The sequence below is a fragment of the Heteronotia binoei genome, chromosome 12, assembly GCF_032191835.1.
Source record: "Heteronotia binoei isolate CCM8104 ecotype False Entrance Well chromosome 12, APGP_CSIRO_Hbin_v1, whole genome shotgun sequence".
NCBI classification, from domain to species: Eukaryota; Metazoa; Chordata; class Lepidosauria; order Squamata; family Gekkonidae; genus Heteronotia; species Heteronotia binoei.
This window is the reverse complement of record NC_083234.1, coordinates 46,430,748-46,448,543: the sequence shown is the minus strand read 5'-3', so window position 1 is coordinate 46,448,543 and position 17,796 is coordinate 46,430,748. Positions and strand designations below refer to the sequence as shown.

Sequence of the window (17,796 nt, the reverse complement as noted above, 5' to 3'; positions counted from 1 at the left end):
TCAACTACCAATGACTGAGGTAGCAGAATCCAGTCTATAGCTTAAGGCTCAGAGATGCATCTACTGCCATACACTAATGTTCCTTTTCACAAGTAGTCCTAGATATATTTCCTGTTTTTTAACATAATACTGAAATTGAAAGAGAAGGTGGAGTTTTATAGAAAGTAGCTTTTCTCCAGCCCTGCTTTTTGCCAAATGTTTTAGCAGTTCTATGTCTCCACCTTCTCCCAAGCCTGATTTACTCCATGGCAGGTCATTATTTTATCAATGTCTTCCAAGCCAAGAACTGGACATTTGGGTTGGATAATCCTAGAGAAGAGAGGGACAGTATTTTGCATTGGCTGTGAGGAGGTAGAATTAGAAGATGTTGCCTCCACAAAGACTTTGTTGCACATCCCAAAACTGGTGGGCCCCCGCGATTGCTCAGAGTAAGTTTCCTGATGTTCCATTTCATGAGAACAAAACTGAAACTTGAAGGCTGCCTGAAAGCCCCTTCGAAAGTTCTCATTGTAGTACCCATAGATAACTGGGTTGATGCTACTGTTGGAGAAAGCCAGCCAGTGGGCAAAAGGGAAGAAGTAGCTGGTCAGCAAGTCTAGATGTTCCTCAGCCAAGTTGGTGTAGTCTACCAGCAACATAAGAGTCCACAAGGGTAACCAGGAAATCATGAAGAGGAGAGCAACCAGGATTAACATCTTGATGACCTTAATGCGTTTCTTAGAAGTGCCATTAGTTCTACCAGTGCAAGGCAGGTTTTCAGTGATGGGAACTGTGGAGCTGCAGAGTTTCAGGCAGACCCTTCCATACATGAAGATGATAAGTGTCAAAGGCACCAGATAAATGTGAGTAAAGAGGATGGTGGTGTAGAGCTTCCTCATGTTGTTGTTTGCCCAGGCTTCATAGCATGTGTACAATGGGTAGGTGCTGTTCTTCCCATCACTTAGTACCATGTAATGGTCTTCCACGTGGGTGACAGTGAGCATGATGGCAGACGGGCACATGATAGCTATGGCTAGGAGCCACATCATGACAATGATAACCACAGCCTTGAAAACACTGAGCCTCTTCCGAAATGGCAGGACAATGCAGTGGAATCTGGAAAGAAAGCATTAAAAAAATCAGAAGTGGGTATGAGACAAGCTTGCTTCTACAATTATAGATCAAGATGGGTAGCCATGTTACTAATGTAGGGTTGCCAGGTCTTACCTGGCAGCCAGCAGGGGACTTTTTTCACACACGCTATGGACTCTTGTTCTTCAATTGCAATATCCCTGTTTTGATATTCCCACTTCTACCTTGTAGGAAATGAACCAGAATCTTTATTTTGGCACCATTCCTCCCCCTCTGGAAAGTAGACACGTGTTTTTAGTGGCTTGTATCCCCTCACTCCACCCAGCCAAGTGCGAAGTCTTCCTCCAGCATAAGGAGCCTTCCTCCAACAGAAATGGCTCTTCTATTGGAAGAAGTCTTCAAACTTGGCTCAGTGGAGTGGTAAAATTCAAGCCAATGTTATTTTTGCATCAATCTGTATATAGATTGCATACAAATGAGATTAAAGAACCAAAAGAAGCATTTATGATAGCAACAAAAAAAGAGGTGGACTGAAACCAATGATAATGACAACATGCAGGATAAAACTGAAAAATAAAAATGGCTATATTGATTCATCCCTATTAGGATATGAAAGGACTAAAACCAATAGAATGCAATTTTTAAACTTTAGCAAACTAGGGACCTCTTTTCAATTAGGGTTGTTTGTTTTTTTTGCAGACTCCAAACCTTCCCCTCCTCTTTCAAAGTGCCTGCCATACACCTGACAGCTCCTTTTGAAAGTGTGCACAGCGCTCCATGGAGGTCACCAACCTCTAACACACTCCAGCCTCTAGCACCCTTATCAGCTACTCTTGAAAAGCAAGCATAAGAACAACATTTGCATTATCTGTGCGTGGCCTACAAGGTCAGGTCTCACAAGAGAACTGATTTTATAGGGTCAACACAAAAAGCCCTGGAACATCATTTGAGAAATGATGATATGGGGAATAAAAATCCAATGAAAATGAACATATCAGCTCATTCCTAATTAGAAGAAACAAACACCCTCTATTATTCCACATCCCACCCATGTTTTTGAGGGGTGTGTGTGTGCTGGGCAAATCAGGCTTCCATAAGAAACACTTATCTTACACATTATGTTGTGTATGCTGAGCTCCAAAGGGGCTTACACTCACATTTCCACCTCACAAAGAAGATTATCAGTAAATACATGAACTCGGTCTGTCTTTTGTATTCAGGTAGTAGAGTCTCCCTGCCCCACAGTGAAAGTACACCTGTTGCATTAGACCATTCATCCTAATAGCTGTATTTGGGATCCAGTGTTCTTATGTCTATCTTGGACCTATCAGTTCCGTCAATGACCACATAAATATATTTTGTGCCTCACTGTAGCTAATTTTCATAGACTACCATGGTTTTTGGTAGCCAGTTTATGGCTAATAGATACCCAGTGAGTAGGAAAAAAGAATTCTCTTGTTCACTGCAACACCCACAAGGAGTTAAAAGCCTTACCTGTCCATGGCTATAGCCACAAGGGTGAAGACTGAAGCTGAGACAGACATCCCTTGGACAAGACCACTCATGGTACAGACAATCTGATTAAAAGGCCATCCTGTTGAGCAAAGATAAGATAGAATAAGGTTCCATCATGTTCATTACCACAAGACACCCAGACCAAATCCAAAAGCTATATAGAGACAAATCACATTCCTTGTCCAATTCCTCAGGACCCAAGAGTGACCATGGATTCTAGACTGGTCATACTAAATGGAGGAGAAACTTGCAATCATCAACCTAAGAGATTATATTATTGTTATATGTGAGATGGAAAATCCAAATAGAACCCATCTGTTACTAATAGACATAGAACATAAAGCACTAAGCCCCTTCAAATTTAAAATATTTCAAGACATCTTGATAATTAGAAACAAAACAACTTTTGAACAGCCATGTTGGATCAACAGATCACTGACAGACAGGTCCATAGTTGATACATAATGTCATATGAGAATGAGATGGTCCTTTAAACATGTGAATACCAGCCCATAGCTTTAAAACTCATAACAAACTCTTAAACTGGACTCAGATACAAGCTGGTGTCCTGTCCAGTATAGTTGTTTTTGGAAAGGTGAGATATGTTCCTGTCAGCTAGCCCCTGACAGTAAACAGGCTCCTGCATTCTGAATCAGTGGACATTTCCAGGTTGTTTTCCAAGGTATACAGAGCTCATTACAGTAGCCCAACTATGAGGTTATAAAATCATGGGTTATTGTGGCAAGATTGTCTGAGTTTAAGAAAGCAGAGAATTGGCAAACTTGATGCAGCTGATAGAATTTATTTAAAAGATTTAAACCTTTCCTTTCAGCCAACCCAGTCATTGCCAACGGAGGGCACTCTTGGACACTGTGCCAACCTGCTTTTCAAACAGCAAGGATGGGTCCATGAGCACCCTCAGGCTCTTAAACTGTTCTACCAAAGCCAATCCCACTCCATACACTACAAGCAGATCCAATCCCACTGAAGCATCAGCTTCAAAATAGTTATGGTACTTCACTACTACATAGAAAGTTATAATGTGATGAACATGTAGCATGAGTTACCCTGAACTTTGAAAAATACCCTTCTTGGGCTGACAGTATTTAAAAACAGAAATTGGTACATATATATTCTAAGACACTCTAGGCATGAGAAAAAAACTGAGAATGGAGCAAATAGTGAAAATGTAGGACACAAGGGCCGAGGTCAGGCGCACATAAACTGATGAGATGGGCATGGATGAAAGCTAGATGCATGTTGGATTTTATGCGGTTGTCCAAACATCAGCATCTGGCAATGGTCATTGGCTCATTCGTGTCCCGAACTGCCACGACTAAGACGTGGACTTTTTTGATAGTACATTAAATCCGGAATAAGAATGCTTCTGACGACTCCCGCAAGTACTTTCTATGTTTGAACGCTCCATTTTAGCCGACTCATTGCAAGCGCACATCCGCTTCCCTGCGAGAGCCCACTCCAAATGATATCATTGTGCCAGCAATTGTTGACTCAGCCTTCCATCCTTCCGAGGTCGGTAAAATGAGTACCCAGTTTGCTGGGCGGGGGGGGGAGTGTAATGACCGGAGAAGGCAATGGCAAACCACCCCATAAAAGGTCTGCCGTGAAAATTTTGTGAGAGCAGCATCAGCCCAGAGTCGAAAACGACTGGTGCTTGCACAGGGGACCTTTCCTAAATGGGGGGGGGGGGAGATCACCCACATTTGCTGTCTCCCTGCCAGGGGAGGAGGATGACCCACCTTTGCTGTCTCCCCGCCAGGCAGAGACGGCGGGGAGTATCCCATGGTACTGTGCTTGTGCGTGTGTGGAATGCCATCTCAAAAAATGAGGTCCAGTTGAGCACTCTGATCGACCAGCGATGGGACCCACATGGAATAGAACGGTAGCCTGGCTGTTGTCTGATCGGGAGATTGGTTGTGCAAATTATAATAGAGGCACATTGCAGATGGATTTAAGGGTGAGTGTGACCGCACCCCTTGGTCTTCTTCACAATGGACTGAGCACAAAGCCTAGTTGCAGGTGAGGTAGAAATCTATGTTCTGTGAGCTCCAAAGACAGGGATGGGGAAGGCAATCTGCAGCCAGTAGCTATCATCATCTTACTGAAAATCGGACAAGGGTGGATAACTTGCCTTCTCAAACACCTTCATAACCCACTCTGTGGAAAAGGAGTCATTTTGAGGAGAACATATTTGCGCTCGCAGGTTGTGAGTTCTCTTTACTGGCAGGGTACATTTTGTGGAAGGTTACCTTCCTGCTTGGAGCTGGTGTTCACAGTTAAAAAGTCTTCAAAGAGAAATAATGGATTTCCAAAGCTATTCAAAATCTCCACTAATTAAATGTCAGAAATGAAATCAATGAGAAAAACAGCAGTTTATTAACCAGTGCCTGCAAGCTCTGGCACTTGAGGCCGAGCACTGTCACTGAGTCAATACCTCAGGGAGTGAATTAATCATCTCTAGTTGGAGGTTCAACTGCTTGGGTCTGCCAAATATATTCCAGGCTTGCCTTATTACACACTACAGCAGCATCACTGTGAGGATAACAAACTGTGGAAAGCACGGAAGAAGCCATTCTTCCTTTCTGGGTCTAAAAAAAATAATTTATTTGAAACAACAAGCAGAGCCGAGTACAACAGGAATCCAGCAGCACCTTAAAGACTAACAATGTTTATTTGAGCACAAGCTTTCCTGAACTAGAGCTCACTTCATCAGATAGACAGTTTTCATCATGACTCTTGGTCCTTAATCTTGGAGATCCACCATAGTTGGAAGAATCCCTTCAGACTGACAAGGGAGACAATTCTGAGAGACAAATCTTGGAGTCAGAAAACTGGTCAAGACAAACTTCCCTCTGTTTCTCTTCCTGTTACATTCAAAAGAAGCCAGCCGAACTGATTTTTTTTTAACCTCTAGGCCAGTTGCCAGAACATACATTTATAATAATAATATAATAATAATAATTTTTTATTTCTATCCCGCCCTCCCCGCCGGAGCAGGCTCAGGGCGGCTCACAACATAAAACACACATTACATCAATTATACTTATAAAACATGGTTAAAACAATTACAGGGTATTAAAATTAACATAACAGTATGGCGTTATAAACTTTGGCCAGGCTACCAGAATTTTCCAAGTAAAGCCAGGGTTTTTTAAAAGACACAATTTTCACACAATCCATATATTTAAACTGCATCTCCAGCCCATACATGCTCACATGCCAGACTGCTGATCTCAAATCAGTGCAACATTTTAAAATATGAGAGGTGCAGGGCACATGTAGGTGATTCCTCCATAGCTGCGATTCCATGGAGGTGGAGTGGATGATAACAAAGCACCCTTGGCAATGACAGCTGTGACAAATACTTTTACACCCTCCTGATACAGCTCATCCTTGCTCTGTTAGGCTTACCAGTTGCCCTGGAGAGAGGGCTCCCACAGGCAGACCCATCCTCCCATCCCTGTTCCCCAGACTGGTGGGGAAAAGTTCCAGGAGTGGAAATGACATTGTGCAATGCATGATGTCAGGTCTAACTGAAACCACAGATGTGAAGTAAGCGGGGCTTTTTTTGAGCAGGAATGTATGAGAATGCAGTTCTGGCTGGCTTGGTGTCAGGGGGTGTGACCTAATATGCAAATGAGTTCTTGCTGAGCTTTTTCTACAAAAAAAAAAAGCCCTGGAAGTAAGTAACCATGGAGTTTTCAGGGACAGCTAGAGTATCCTCCAGCATGCTCATTTACATCTGCAATTTTGGCCAGATGTCAGGCTGTCACATTGTCTGATGTCATTTTTGCCCTCCACGCTGCTGCTAAAGCTCCCATGGATGCTGGCCATCAGCCTGACATCCTTAACTGGAATGAAAGCTCTCTGAATGCCAGATCTCTTTGCACTTCCTGGAAGAGATGCCATGCAGCTCTAGGAATCACAAAAACCATAAAGCTACTGGCAGTTCCTACAGCAAAGTGATGTTACTTTTGGGTTTTCCTTGGAAGTGATGTTATGCCATAGTGTCAATGGTGATTTAATTGTTTTTTTTCCCCTCCTGCCAGTTCCCAATTGGAGCTGGGAACAGGAGATCCTCCACTCATGAGAACCAGGCATCATTACTCATCAGCCAGTATGTGTAACAACTGAATCCACTTTAATGCCTTACACAGTGAATCACTCTTGAAAGATTTATGAAGGGATTAACACCAAGTTTCTCTCTGCCTCAACTCCTCCTTTCCCACTTCTGTAATTTTCCCAAAATGATTGTCTCTTCATACTTCTGAACAAGTGAGCTCTGACTCAAGAAAGCTCATGCTGAAATAAATGTTAGTGTTTAAGAGGTCCCTGGGCTTCTGTTTCCTATTTGATGGCATGGCTCCAGTGCCTTTCAGCATTTCTCTTTAGAGAGGCAGCCTCAATTCACCGTTAACTGAAGACACAAACCAGCCAAGGAAACTGAAATTGCTATTAGTTCCTCTTTCACTGGAATCTAACAGGCTCTAACCCCACCCCACTCCCACTTATCTCTTTCACTCCACCATCTGGCCCTGCCCACATGCCAGAATGTTTAAAATGCAAGACTGTCAGCCCTATGCAGCTGACAGGCCCTACTGCAAAGCAGGGAGATTATAGTATTTGGAAGGATGGAGCTGGGGGTGGAGATGACCTCACTGATGGTCTGTTGCCCAAAGACCCACAAAATCTGGTCATATTTGAGACCACTGTTGTGTTGGCACATGACATAAGAAGCAATCCTGAATGGTGAAGGTGAGAAACATCTGACCCATGTATTATTCAACAGTGGTCTCATGTATGACCAAATTTTCTGGGTCTTTGGCCAACAGACCATCAGTGTGATCATCTCCACCCCTCGCTCTATCCTTCCAAATGCTGTAATCTCCCTGCTTTGCAGTGGGGCCTTTAAGCTGAGTAGGGCCAACAGTCTTCTATTGCCAAGCCAAATAACCATGAAGTTCCCAAAAATTCAGCTCTCAGGCTTCTTCTTTATTATAACTACTACCTGTGATCAGGTTATCCATCAGAGTGGTTGGCACACAGAAGATGCCCACCAGCAGATCACTGATAGCCAGGTTGAAGATGAAGAGGTTGGTGACAGTTCGCATGTGCTGGTTCTTCATCACCACCATGCACACCAACGAATTTCCAGCCATGCATGAGAGAAAGACAATTAGGTAAGCAATGATGAAAATAGCAGCAACAGCTGGGGAATGTTGGTAGTAAGGTAGGAAGGTACTGTTGAGGTCTCGTCCTGCCATTTGGCTCCCATTCTTATTGGACAACATTTCTTCCTGAACAACTTCTGTAATCTCCATACTGTTTCATCTACAAAACAAACAAAACAGTCTTTAAAAAAAATATTGCTGTAGCCAGTGTTCCCTTTAAGCTGAGTTGGTGTGAGCTAGCTCAGTTTTTTAGCCTCCGGCTCAGATGTTTTTGTCTCAGCTCAGGAAGGAACAAACAAATTTATGCAGTAGCCAAATCGCTCACGCACAACTTTAATGCCGGTAGTTCACAAAGTAGAATTTTTGCACACAAGACTCCATACTTTATGGGGAGCATTGGCTGTAGCTAATTTTTGGCAAGGAAAAAAAAAACTTTCCCCAAACTCCCATTTAATAATTGAAAATGGAAATACTAACCCAGTTTTCTAGACTCTGAATTTGCAAATCAATATCAGAAAATCTAAATACTTCAAACTAGGGTTTCCAGCATAGCCTCAGAAAATGCTGGGAGATTTTGAGGGTGGTGCCTGGAAATGGTGGAGAGGATGTGGTGTCACTTTCAGGAGATTGTTGAGGAACTTCCCCTAATCTGGCTGCTCTGTGATTTGAGCATTGGCTTGATATAGGCTTACCACTTGCCTGCCCACAGTAGACCTTCAGTCTCAATCCTCCTTACCATAGAGTCAAGGGGAAATTCCTAGCATCACTATGGAGACATTTTTCTGTCCATTTTTTAAAAAAATCTTGCAGTTTAATTTCTCAAAGATGGAGGATAGAAGCTGAAGGCAGTGATTTGCCCACTGTGGGCAGGCAAACAGCAAACCTACTTCAAACCAGTACTCAAATTACAAAGTAGCCATATAGTGCTCTGCCCCTAACCACATGGGATAAGCCCCCTTAGCTCAGGGGAGACATGAGTTGGCTCCCCCAACCAATATTTAAGGGTCCCAATGGCTGCCCTACTTGGATTTCTCCACTATGTTTCTCTGTAGCTGTATGCCTGGCTTAGGAGGACAATCTACTCCCCAGTTCTGTATTGTTAGGTTTATGTTATCAGACTCACCCATGTTAGATCCTTGGTAGGATTTCTCTTTAACATATATTTGGTCAGTCAGATACTCCCTCCTGCCAAACAGAGGAATATGCCTTACTCCCAGTCTTGCGTGCCTTAGAGTCTATTTTGCACACCTACTGAAGGAATTTTGTTCTGTACCTGATGAAGTACATGACAATACATTTAGTGTGTTTCATAATTATTAAATAACAGATTTATGAATTGGTATATCCAGTTCAATGATTGCCAGCTATTTTCTTACTTGGTGTCTAAGGAGGAGCAGGCGACCTTTGAAATATCGGCAACCATAGTGTTCCCCATGATATGTCCAGCCTTTTTAAAAACAATGTTATCCTGCTACTGCACATGCACAAAAAGAGAGGAGGTTCCATCACTGGTGAGGTACATGACAACATGGCCACACAACCCTTTTCAAAGGAAGTGCAGAACACACAGGGAGGGCTAGATCTGAATTCAGTAAAAATAATCCCCTAAATAAATCTGCTTTTGCAGGAGGGATGCCACAAAGTTGGAGCATCAGGTGAGGATTCAACTTGCTGGGAAACAGCAGAAAAGGTCTGTGATTGCTCGCTCCCAAGTGACCTTGTGCCCACCATTCCTGTTCTAGGAAAACACCTAAACAGAGACAGCACAGACTGAAGAGAATACAAAGAAGAGTGGGCAGTGCCATTTCAAGGTGTTTTCTTATTCCAAGAATGGTGCATTTTTGCTCCGTCTCCCCAAGGTTAGTTCTTGAATAGCACAACAGTTTTCTGGGGAAGAAACAAGTCCATATTACCAGTCTAGATGCTTTATCAATAAACTAAATAGTGCAAAACTAAAGAAAGTAACACACACCCATCTCCTGCTTTGTGCAGCATTCTGCCTGGATTCTCAATGGGTTCAGCAAATTAACTATCCAATAAATTAAAACATCAAATTTACATTTAACACTTAGATTTGAGTCTAGTAGCACCTTAGAGGCCAACAGAAGTTGCAGGGTAGACAGTTTCAATAATTATGTTCATCAGACATGAGTAGGAGTGGAAGTCTGTGACTTAGAAGGCTGGAGGGGTATGTAAAGAATGCTTGTAAAAATGGGAAAGAAGAGCACATATTGTAATCAGCTTGATTAGAGTGGAGGCGAAATGTCAGGGAGCAGAAAATTAGCATCTGTAGCAAATAAGACTCTGATGTCCCTATTCAGCCCTGGGAGGGTCCATTCTCCTGAACTCACAAATTACCGTAACTCAAGGTCAACAATCTTGCCTTGTAATTTCCTCTTAAAGTTTTTTTGTTTGAGGACTGCCACTCTTAGGTCAGCAATGGAACCACCTGGAAGATTAAAATGTTCTCTGGGTTTTAGGACTGCTGACCTAAGAGTGGCAGTTCTCTTATCTACAGATGTTAATTGTCTGCTGTTCTACTTGTCTATTCTAATTGCCTGTGCAGGCCAGCACAGCTACACAATGGAACAGAGGAAACATCCGCAAACACAATTTTTTTAAAAAGCACACACACCCATTTTATGGCAATTTATCTATTTTCCCAAGAACTCATACAGTTAGGGATCAAACTTGTAATTTTTTATCATTATATAATTTTATAATTATCATTTGTGGGTATAGCCAACCACACTTTTAGTGTATCACAATAGTAGAAGGCTGCACAAAGAAATTGCTAATGCCATTGTTTATAACGCTTATTCTGGGTTGGCAGTTGTTATAAGTGAATGAGGTGACATTCAAAACTGCTGCTTTAAATTCAAGGTGCTTTCAGCTCCATCAGGTTCCCTTGCTGGCTGCTGTCCCAAGCAGGCTCAGGAACAGAAATGGCCCCGGACCCTGCACAGCTCTTCTTCAGTTATTTAGGAGGTCCTGTTATGTCTCTTAAATAAAGCCACCATGTCAGTCTTCAGGTTTGTTTTATTATCTCCAAGTCAGTCAACACACACAACATAAAACCATGTCCTACAGCTGCAAGATTCACTCCCTACTTCCCATCTTTACTTATATATAACCCTCTTAAAGGGACATACACCACAGGTCCCTTACTCAGATTTTAATGCAAGGTCCATTACAGTTAACTGCCTGCTTATTACTGTTCGATAATTTTACTTTTGATTACTTCATTTATACCCCTCCATTCTCCCCAATGGGGACCCAAAGCAGCTTATATCTTTCTCCTCTCTGCCATTTTATCCTCACAATAACTCTGTGAAGTAGATTAGGCTGACAGTGCATTACTGGGCCACAGTCACCCAGCAAGTGACCATAGCAATGTGGGGATTCAAACCTGCGTCTTCCAGATTCTAGTTCAACATTCTAACCACTACACCATACTGGCTCTAATGAAAGTCACAGGAGGGTGACCTTCTAGAACTTAAACCAGGGAACTGAGTTTACATGAGAAATTATTCTATATATATTGTTCCTATCAAGTCACCACTTTTTTGGCCTTTCTTCTCTCCCTCCATCTTGGAGACAGAAACAAGATTTTCTTTGTCAGCCCAGAGATGAATTTCAGGTCATCTCTAAGATCGAGGTTGAGAGCCAGCAGAGGGAGGGAAAGCAAAATTAAGTGTCACTCCACTTTGATCTCATCACACTCACTTATCACAAGTGCAGAAATCAGCAAACATCTCCCTTCTCCTAGCCCTGAGATCATTAATCAGAACCTTTGAAGCTATAACTCAAAGTGCACTTAGACACACAAAGGAGCCTACTGCATCGACATTCCTTTCAGCAAATACCTATGCTCATGTTATTATTTTACACTAAGAGATTCCTTATCCAAAAATGATCTAATTTGTACTATGTAATTTTCTGCTACAAAACCCAGATCAATGAGGTATCAAAGTACTCTAGTGCACCATGTTCATACAGGCACATGTCTCTCCTGCTCACATGATAACTACATGGGATCAAAATGGGACAATGGTAGAATAGCTGTATTCAAGCTTTTATGTAATCCACACCGCCAATGGAAACTTACTATCAGGACATAAGAGTTCCTCAGAGATATCAAAAGGAAGGGATCCCAGACTCAGCAGTCTTGGAGGTAATGGTGCATATCCTACCATTCCACTGAGCAGTGTTTGAAGTCTGCATTCAACCTAAGCAGCCTTCTTGCAGGAGCCACTTAAGCTGGAAGAAGGCTCCTTAGACCAGAGGAACTTTCCCCAGCCTCTGTACGGTGTGTGCCAATACATACAATCAAGAGGACTAGGACTAGCAACAAGACAGCCTTTTAGATATCCATTATGAACCAACACTGAAGTGTTTATTAGGAAGGAAAAATTTCTTGCCATCAAATCGTAGCTGATTTATAGTAACTCCATAGAGTTTTCAAAGCAAGAGACATTCAGACCTAGTTAGCCATAGCCTGGCTCTGCACTTCCATAGTTGTGTCACATCCAAGTATTAAGCAAGGTCAGCCCTGCTTAGTTTTTGAGATGTAATGAGATCTGACTAGCATGGGTTATCCAGGTGAAGGCGGAACAAATCATACAGACATAATAATAAGCACAGTGTAACTCACTGCTCTAAGGACCCTGAGTTAGATGGAAAGGCAGTGTAGAAATGTTTTAAATAAAATGAACTTACTCTACTAATAGGTGAAAATAATTTAGATCAATAATACATGGCCACATTATGTAATTTAATTTAGGCATATATAATTCAGACTTGTTACATATATTATTTCATATTTTGTTATTGTGCAATACAGGTAAAGATGTAGGATTTATAAATATTCTCTATCTTTTTGCCTGTTTGTTTGTCTAGATCAGGGGTGACCAAACAGCAGCTCAGGAGTCACATATGGCTCCTTCACAAATATTGTGTAGCTCTCAAAGCACCCACTGCCCTGCTGGCTGGCTTGGAGAAGACATTTGTCTCTTTAAATCACTACTCCAAGCCAAGCCAGCTAGCCAGCCAGAAGCCTGGAGAATGCATTTAAAGTTTAAGTTGCTTTCTTTCCACCTCTCCCTCCCCATCTATTTTCCTTCCTTCCTTCCTTCCTTCCTTCCTTCCTTCCTTCCTTCCTTCCTTCCTTCCTTCCTTCCTTCCTTCCTGCCTGCCTGCCTGCCTGCCTGCCTGCCTGCATCTGACATTCTGATGTTCATGTCTTGCAGCTTTCAAACATCTGACATTTATTCTATGTGACTCTTACATTAAGCAAGTTTGGCCATCCCTGGTCTAGACTCATCCTTAGGGCACATGAATACAGTTTGTTCTAGCAAAAGACATTGAGATTGCTCTGTGCTCTTCATACTAAAGTTGTTTTAATCCTTTTCTCGTTTTTTTTAATTGAGGGGCCACCAACAGATAGTTTATGAGCTACAAGTAGCTTGCCAGCTGCTGCAGAAGCTCATGAACCCCCTGGAAGACCTGGAAAGATTATGAAAAGATCTGTTCTGGGCTCTTTATTTCAAGCTTTTATTTCAAAAGATTTTTCTCTGTTCTGCTTAGCTAATGGCTTCAGTTTTTGTGCCCTTTCTAGTTCATGTTCTGTTTCTAAGAAAGAACAACATTTGATAACATGTGGGGGGCTGGAGGGGTATTTTACTTTACCCAGAAGCAGCTGTCATTAAAGAAAAGGCTGGCAACCCCTGAAACAGACTCCCTGTGCCCCCAGAAACATTAAAAGTTCCATTTGCTATTGATGCAGAAGTTTAAATCAAGAATCTGACAACCATGTCTGCAAGAGATTCTTCTTCACCTGCAAAATCAAGAGAAAACTATACAGACTATTTGTTTAAGACCGTGAGTCACCTCAATCACACGTAAAGCAGAGAGTTGAGAGCCCCTGGTTTTTAGAGAGACATATAGACTAGGGGAGCTGAATCCTTCCTGTGACTGTTTACTTCCCCGTAGCCTCTGCCCCCAGAACCCCCAGGCTTTTCTCAATTTAACTAAGCTCATTTCTGGGATCAAAATTTGTCTGGAGACAAAAAGCACATGGGGAAGAAATAGGGATGCCAAACTCCAGATGGGACCTGCCCTCCCCCCCAGAACTCCAGCTCTGAGTCTAGACTATAGAGATTACAGCAGCCTCTTAGGTGAGATACAGGCAGAAACAGCATCCACATGCCCTGTCCCTGTGCCACCTGCTGCTGCTGCCACCCTGCCCCTCTCCCTTTCCAGGGCACAGAGCATGTGTGAGAGCAATCACACAGGAAACACCTGTCACTAGAGAGCCGCTAGAAAGCACTGTAGCTGTAGTGTGGCTTGGCAGGGAAAGTAGAAAAAAATTCTTTAAGAAAACACACCTTTTGCTCGGAAAATTAAATCTTTATCTCCCATTTTATGTGTGATTGAGGTATGAAGCAGGTTAAACAAATGGATCTGCCACAGTCCCCTATTGCTTGAGTCTCAGACACTACAGAGCACTCTCCAGCAATGGAGTAGAGTTTGCCTTGTAAAAAATTGATTTGGCAACTGTTCACTGCATGGCAGAGCTGAATTCCTATTTATGCTGCCCAACTGTAGGCACATTGACTTGGAAATAAATCTCCCTCAGCTCAATGGGAATTAGTACTCCCAAGTAAATATACATAGGGTAGTGAGATTAATGGTTTTCAGAAATTGTTTAAAAAAGTGTTTTTCCTCTCTTGTCTAGAAGAGTTTGAGGCATGGGGGGGAGGCAGGAAAAGCATTAAAGTTACGTTCTGATAATATCTCACACTCTCTATTTAAGTAATCAGATAGAATTCTTTTTCAACAGCATCACCACCAACATGCAAAAGTACAGAATTAACTCTTATCATAGGAGATCTTGGCTGCTGTGGTGTTTTGCTTTGTTAAGGGGGGCGGCTTTGCGTTTCCATCGTTTGAACTGATACATACAGCATAACTTTCAAGTAGTGCTTGGATTTTAAGAAAACATTCACATCTCAAATAAAACCTACTTAATTTGAAGCTGGACATTCTGCCAATAAGCTGTTCAGTTTAAAGCTCAAGGTGGCAATAGATTTCAAATTGGATTTGTGCACCAAAATACTCTTATCAGCTTCTGAAATTCTCGAGACAATTAGATATTATCTTTCCATTATCTTTAAAATCATTTTCATGCCCCCCCCCCACAACCATCCTTCTCTTTGTGCATATCATTATTGTAATCAGAGTCAAATTCAAGACATATATAACACATGGTGTTGGATCCCTGAGGCATCATCTTTAAAACATAATTAAAGAAAATCTAGCATGCTAGAACAAGGACAAAAAAAAATCTTTAATTTGTCACTATTGTCCGAAAAGATATGCCGGCACTCCTCTTACCTGTTAAACTTGGGACATTCCATAGAACGGCTTCCGCCCCCTACTCTGGTCTGTCCAAAGGTGCAGGTCTCACACTGCTGTCCTGTCTGACCAGCAAAAGAGCAATCACTTTGTTTCCACGGATACAGGATGATTTGGTCCCCGGCTCACATTAGATTCTTGCTCCTGAATGGCATTAGCTCTTCCAACAGGTTTCCTCAGCCGTGTATCCGTCACTTATAAAACCTGGGATATGATGTCATTCCCAGGCACAAAAAAAGCAACACCAACAAAACCCCCATGCTTATCCACAATATGATGTTGGCAGCTAGTATGTGTGTGTATATGTGTACTGCCAGAAAAACACACATCCTTGTTGTTCCAGTTTGCATCATGCAAAGACTCCAACATTCTTGCACATATAGCATTTTACACGAAGAATATCCCACTTTAGTACATCTGTTTGGTGACCTTTACTTTCAGTGAACAATTTCCAAATCTCAGAGTCAGGAAGGTTAAAAAGCTGCTACTCCAAACATAGATTCCTGTAAATGCCAATTGAAGGAGCTTGGAAGGACATGTTGGGCAAAACATGCTATCATTCACCCTTTCTAGAGAGATTTGAGTGCAAATTGTATTACAGGCTAAGGCAGGGGGTAGCAGAAGACAAATTGCTGGGCTGCTGTTCAGTGTTCCCTAGTCCTGATGTTAACACATAATCTAAAAGATGGGCAACAACACCCCCAGATTACAAAGAGATCAGAATGGAACCCCCACCCCAGTTTTCCTCTGAGGGTGTTGTTGGCAAGAATTTTCTGGTTAGATGAATATTTGACCTTGAGTTTCAACATTTGAAGGCAACAAAGATTTTGCCACTGTAGCCAACATTTGCTTCAACATTCAACTATCAGTATTTGACAATCTTTGGCAGCTGATGACATGCCAACAACTGACATGCAAAAGGGGACAGGATCTGACAATATGCATGCAGTGGCAGCCAGGATCTGATAGCTGACTTGCCGTAGAATGTTGCCCACTTAATAGTCATTTCATTAATTAGAGGTCTCTTTCCATGAGATTAAGCGCACAGGACACAGACTCACCCTGTGAACAGTAAGACAGACATAGCATGATTTACAGGCTCTCTTTTGTTCCCACACCTGCTGCTGTCTCTAGAATGGGACTGCCATGGAGTGCAAAAGAAGCCTCCCTCCCTATACAAAAACACTTCTCCCAAAATAGAAAGCCAGGGGGACTTTTTTGGCCCATTGTAGAACAACATGGGTGCCACATAATTTTCTGCAAGAGGCCAAATACTTCCTTCTTCGGACCATTTCTGGATATTGGTGCATCATGGGTGTGAGTGTGGTTTCTTCCGCAAGCAGTAGGGTTGCCAACTCAGCTGGGAAATTCCTGGTCATTTTGGGGTGGAGCCTGGGAGGGTGTCGTTTAGAGAGAGGAAGGGTCTCAGTGGGGTATAATGCTGCCATTTTCTCAAGGGAACTGGTCTCTGTAATCTGGAAATCAGTTGTAATTCTGTGATAGCTCAAGGCCTCACCTGGAGCCTGACAACCGCAATAAGGAGAAATTTGTTGCTGTACTCCAGAAAAATCACTATGGTAATTTTATTTCTTTATTTATTTACCTTAAATTTCTATCCTGCCCTCTCCACAAGCGGACTCAGGGCAGCTAACAGCATTTATATTTACAATTTAAAAATCAATAAAATACAGTCACAATTTTAAAACCATTATGTCGTGCTGTACCACGTCAATATAAGCGAGTTCTTCTTTTCTGATGGTGATCATGTAGTATCATAGCTCTATAATGATGTGGGGCAGCAGTCCTTTCCTGGTTAGATATTAAAGGCCTGTTGGAACAGTTCAGTTTTTCAGGCCCTGCGGAAAGTAGAGAGATCCCGCAGGGCCCTTATGGCTTCCTGGAGAGCATTCCACATTTCTGGTGCTGCCACCAAGAAGGCCCTAGCCCATCCAGAGCATAGCTTAGCTTCCTTTGGTCCAGGGACGGACAGTAGATTTTGTGTTCCTAAACACAGTGCTCTCTGGGGAACATACAGAGAAAGGCGGTCCCGTAGATAGGCAGGCCCCTGACCATAAAAGGCTTTAAAGGTCAATACCAACACCTTGAAATGGACTCAGAACACAATAGGTAGCCAGTGCAGCTCTTTCAGCACTGGCTGAATGTGCTCCCAATGAGGGAGCCCCATTAACAGCCGTGCCACAGTGTTCTGCACTAGCTGTAGTTTCCGAGTCAGGGTCATGGATAGCCCCATGTAGAGAGCATTACAGTGATCTATTCTTGAGGTGACCGTAGCATGGATCACCATTGCTAAGTTGTCATGCTTCAAGAAAGAGGTCAACTGCCGCACCCGCCAAAGATTTAAAAAAGGTGGATCTAGTAGTGGCTGCTACCTGGGCCTCCACTGTAAGAGAGGACTCCAGGAGCACACCTAAGCTCTTGACCTTAGGGGCCAGTATCAGCGGCACCCCATCAAGAACCAGCAGAGGAATCTCCCCTCTGGAACCACCCCGCTCAGATAGAGAACCTCCATCTTCGTCGGATTCAGCTTCAACCGACTCAGCCTGAGCCAAGATGCTACGGCTTGAAGAGCCAGGTCTAGATT

General features: G+C 42.6%; 1 protein-coding gene across 1 annotated transcript; it reads right to left on the bottom strand.

Moving 5' to 3' along the window:
* Window positions 1-158: 158 nt before the first annotated feature.
* Window positions 159-15,331, bottom strand: LOC132580172 (neuropeptide FF receptor 1-like). Its single transcript, XM_060250859.1, has 4 exons — window positions 15,174-15,331; window positions 7,616-7,938; window positions 2,566-2,665; window positions 159-1,095 (listed from the first exon to the last, which is right to left on the bottom strand). Exons 2-4 carry the CDS (start codon window positions 7,926-7,928, stop codon window positions 210-212), a joined length of 1,299 nt encoding a protein of 432 aa, XP_060106842.1. The 5' UTR covers window positions 7,929-7,938; window positions 15,174-15,331; the 3' UTR covers window positions 159-209.
* Between the last annotated feature and the right edge of the window lie 2,465 nt (window positions 15,332-17,796).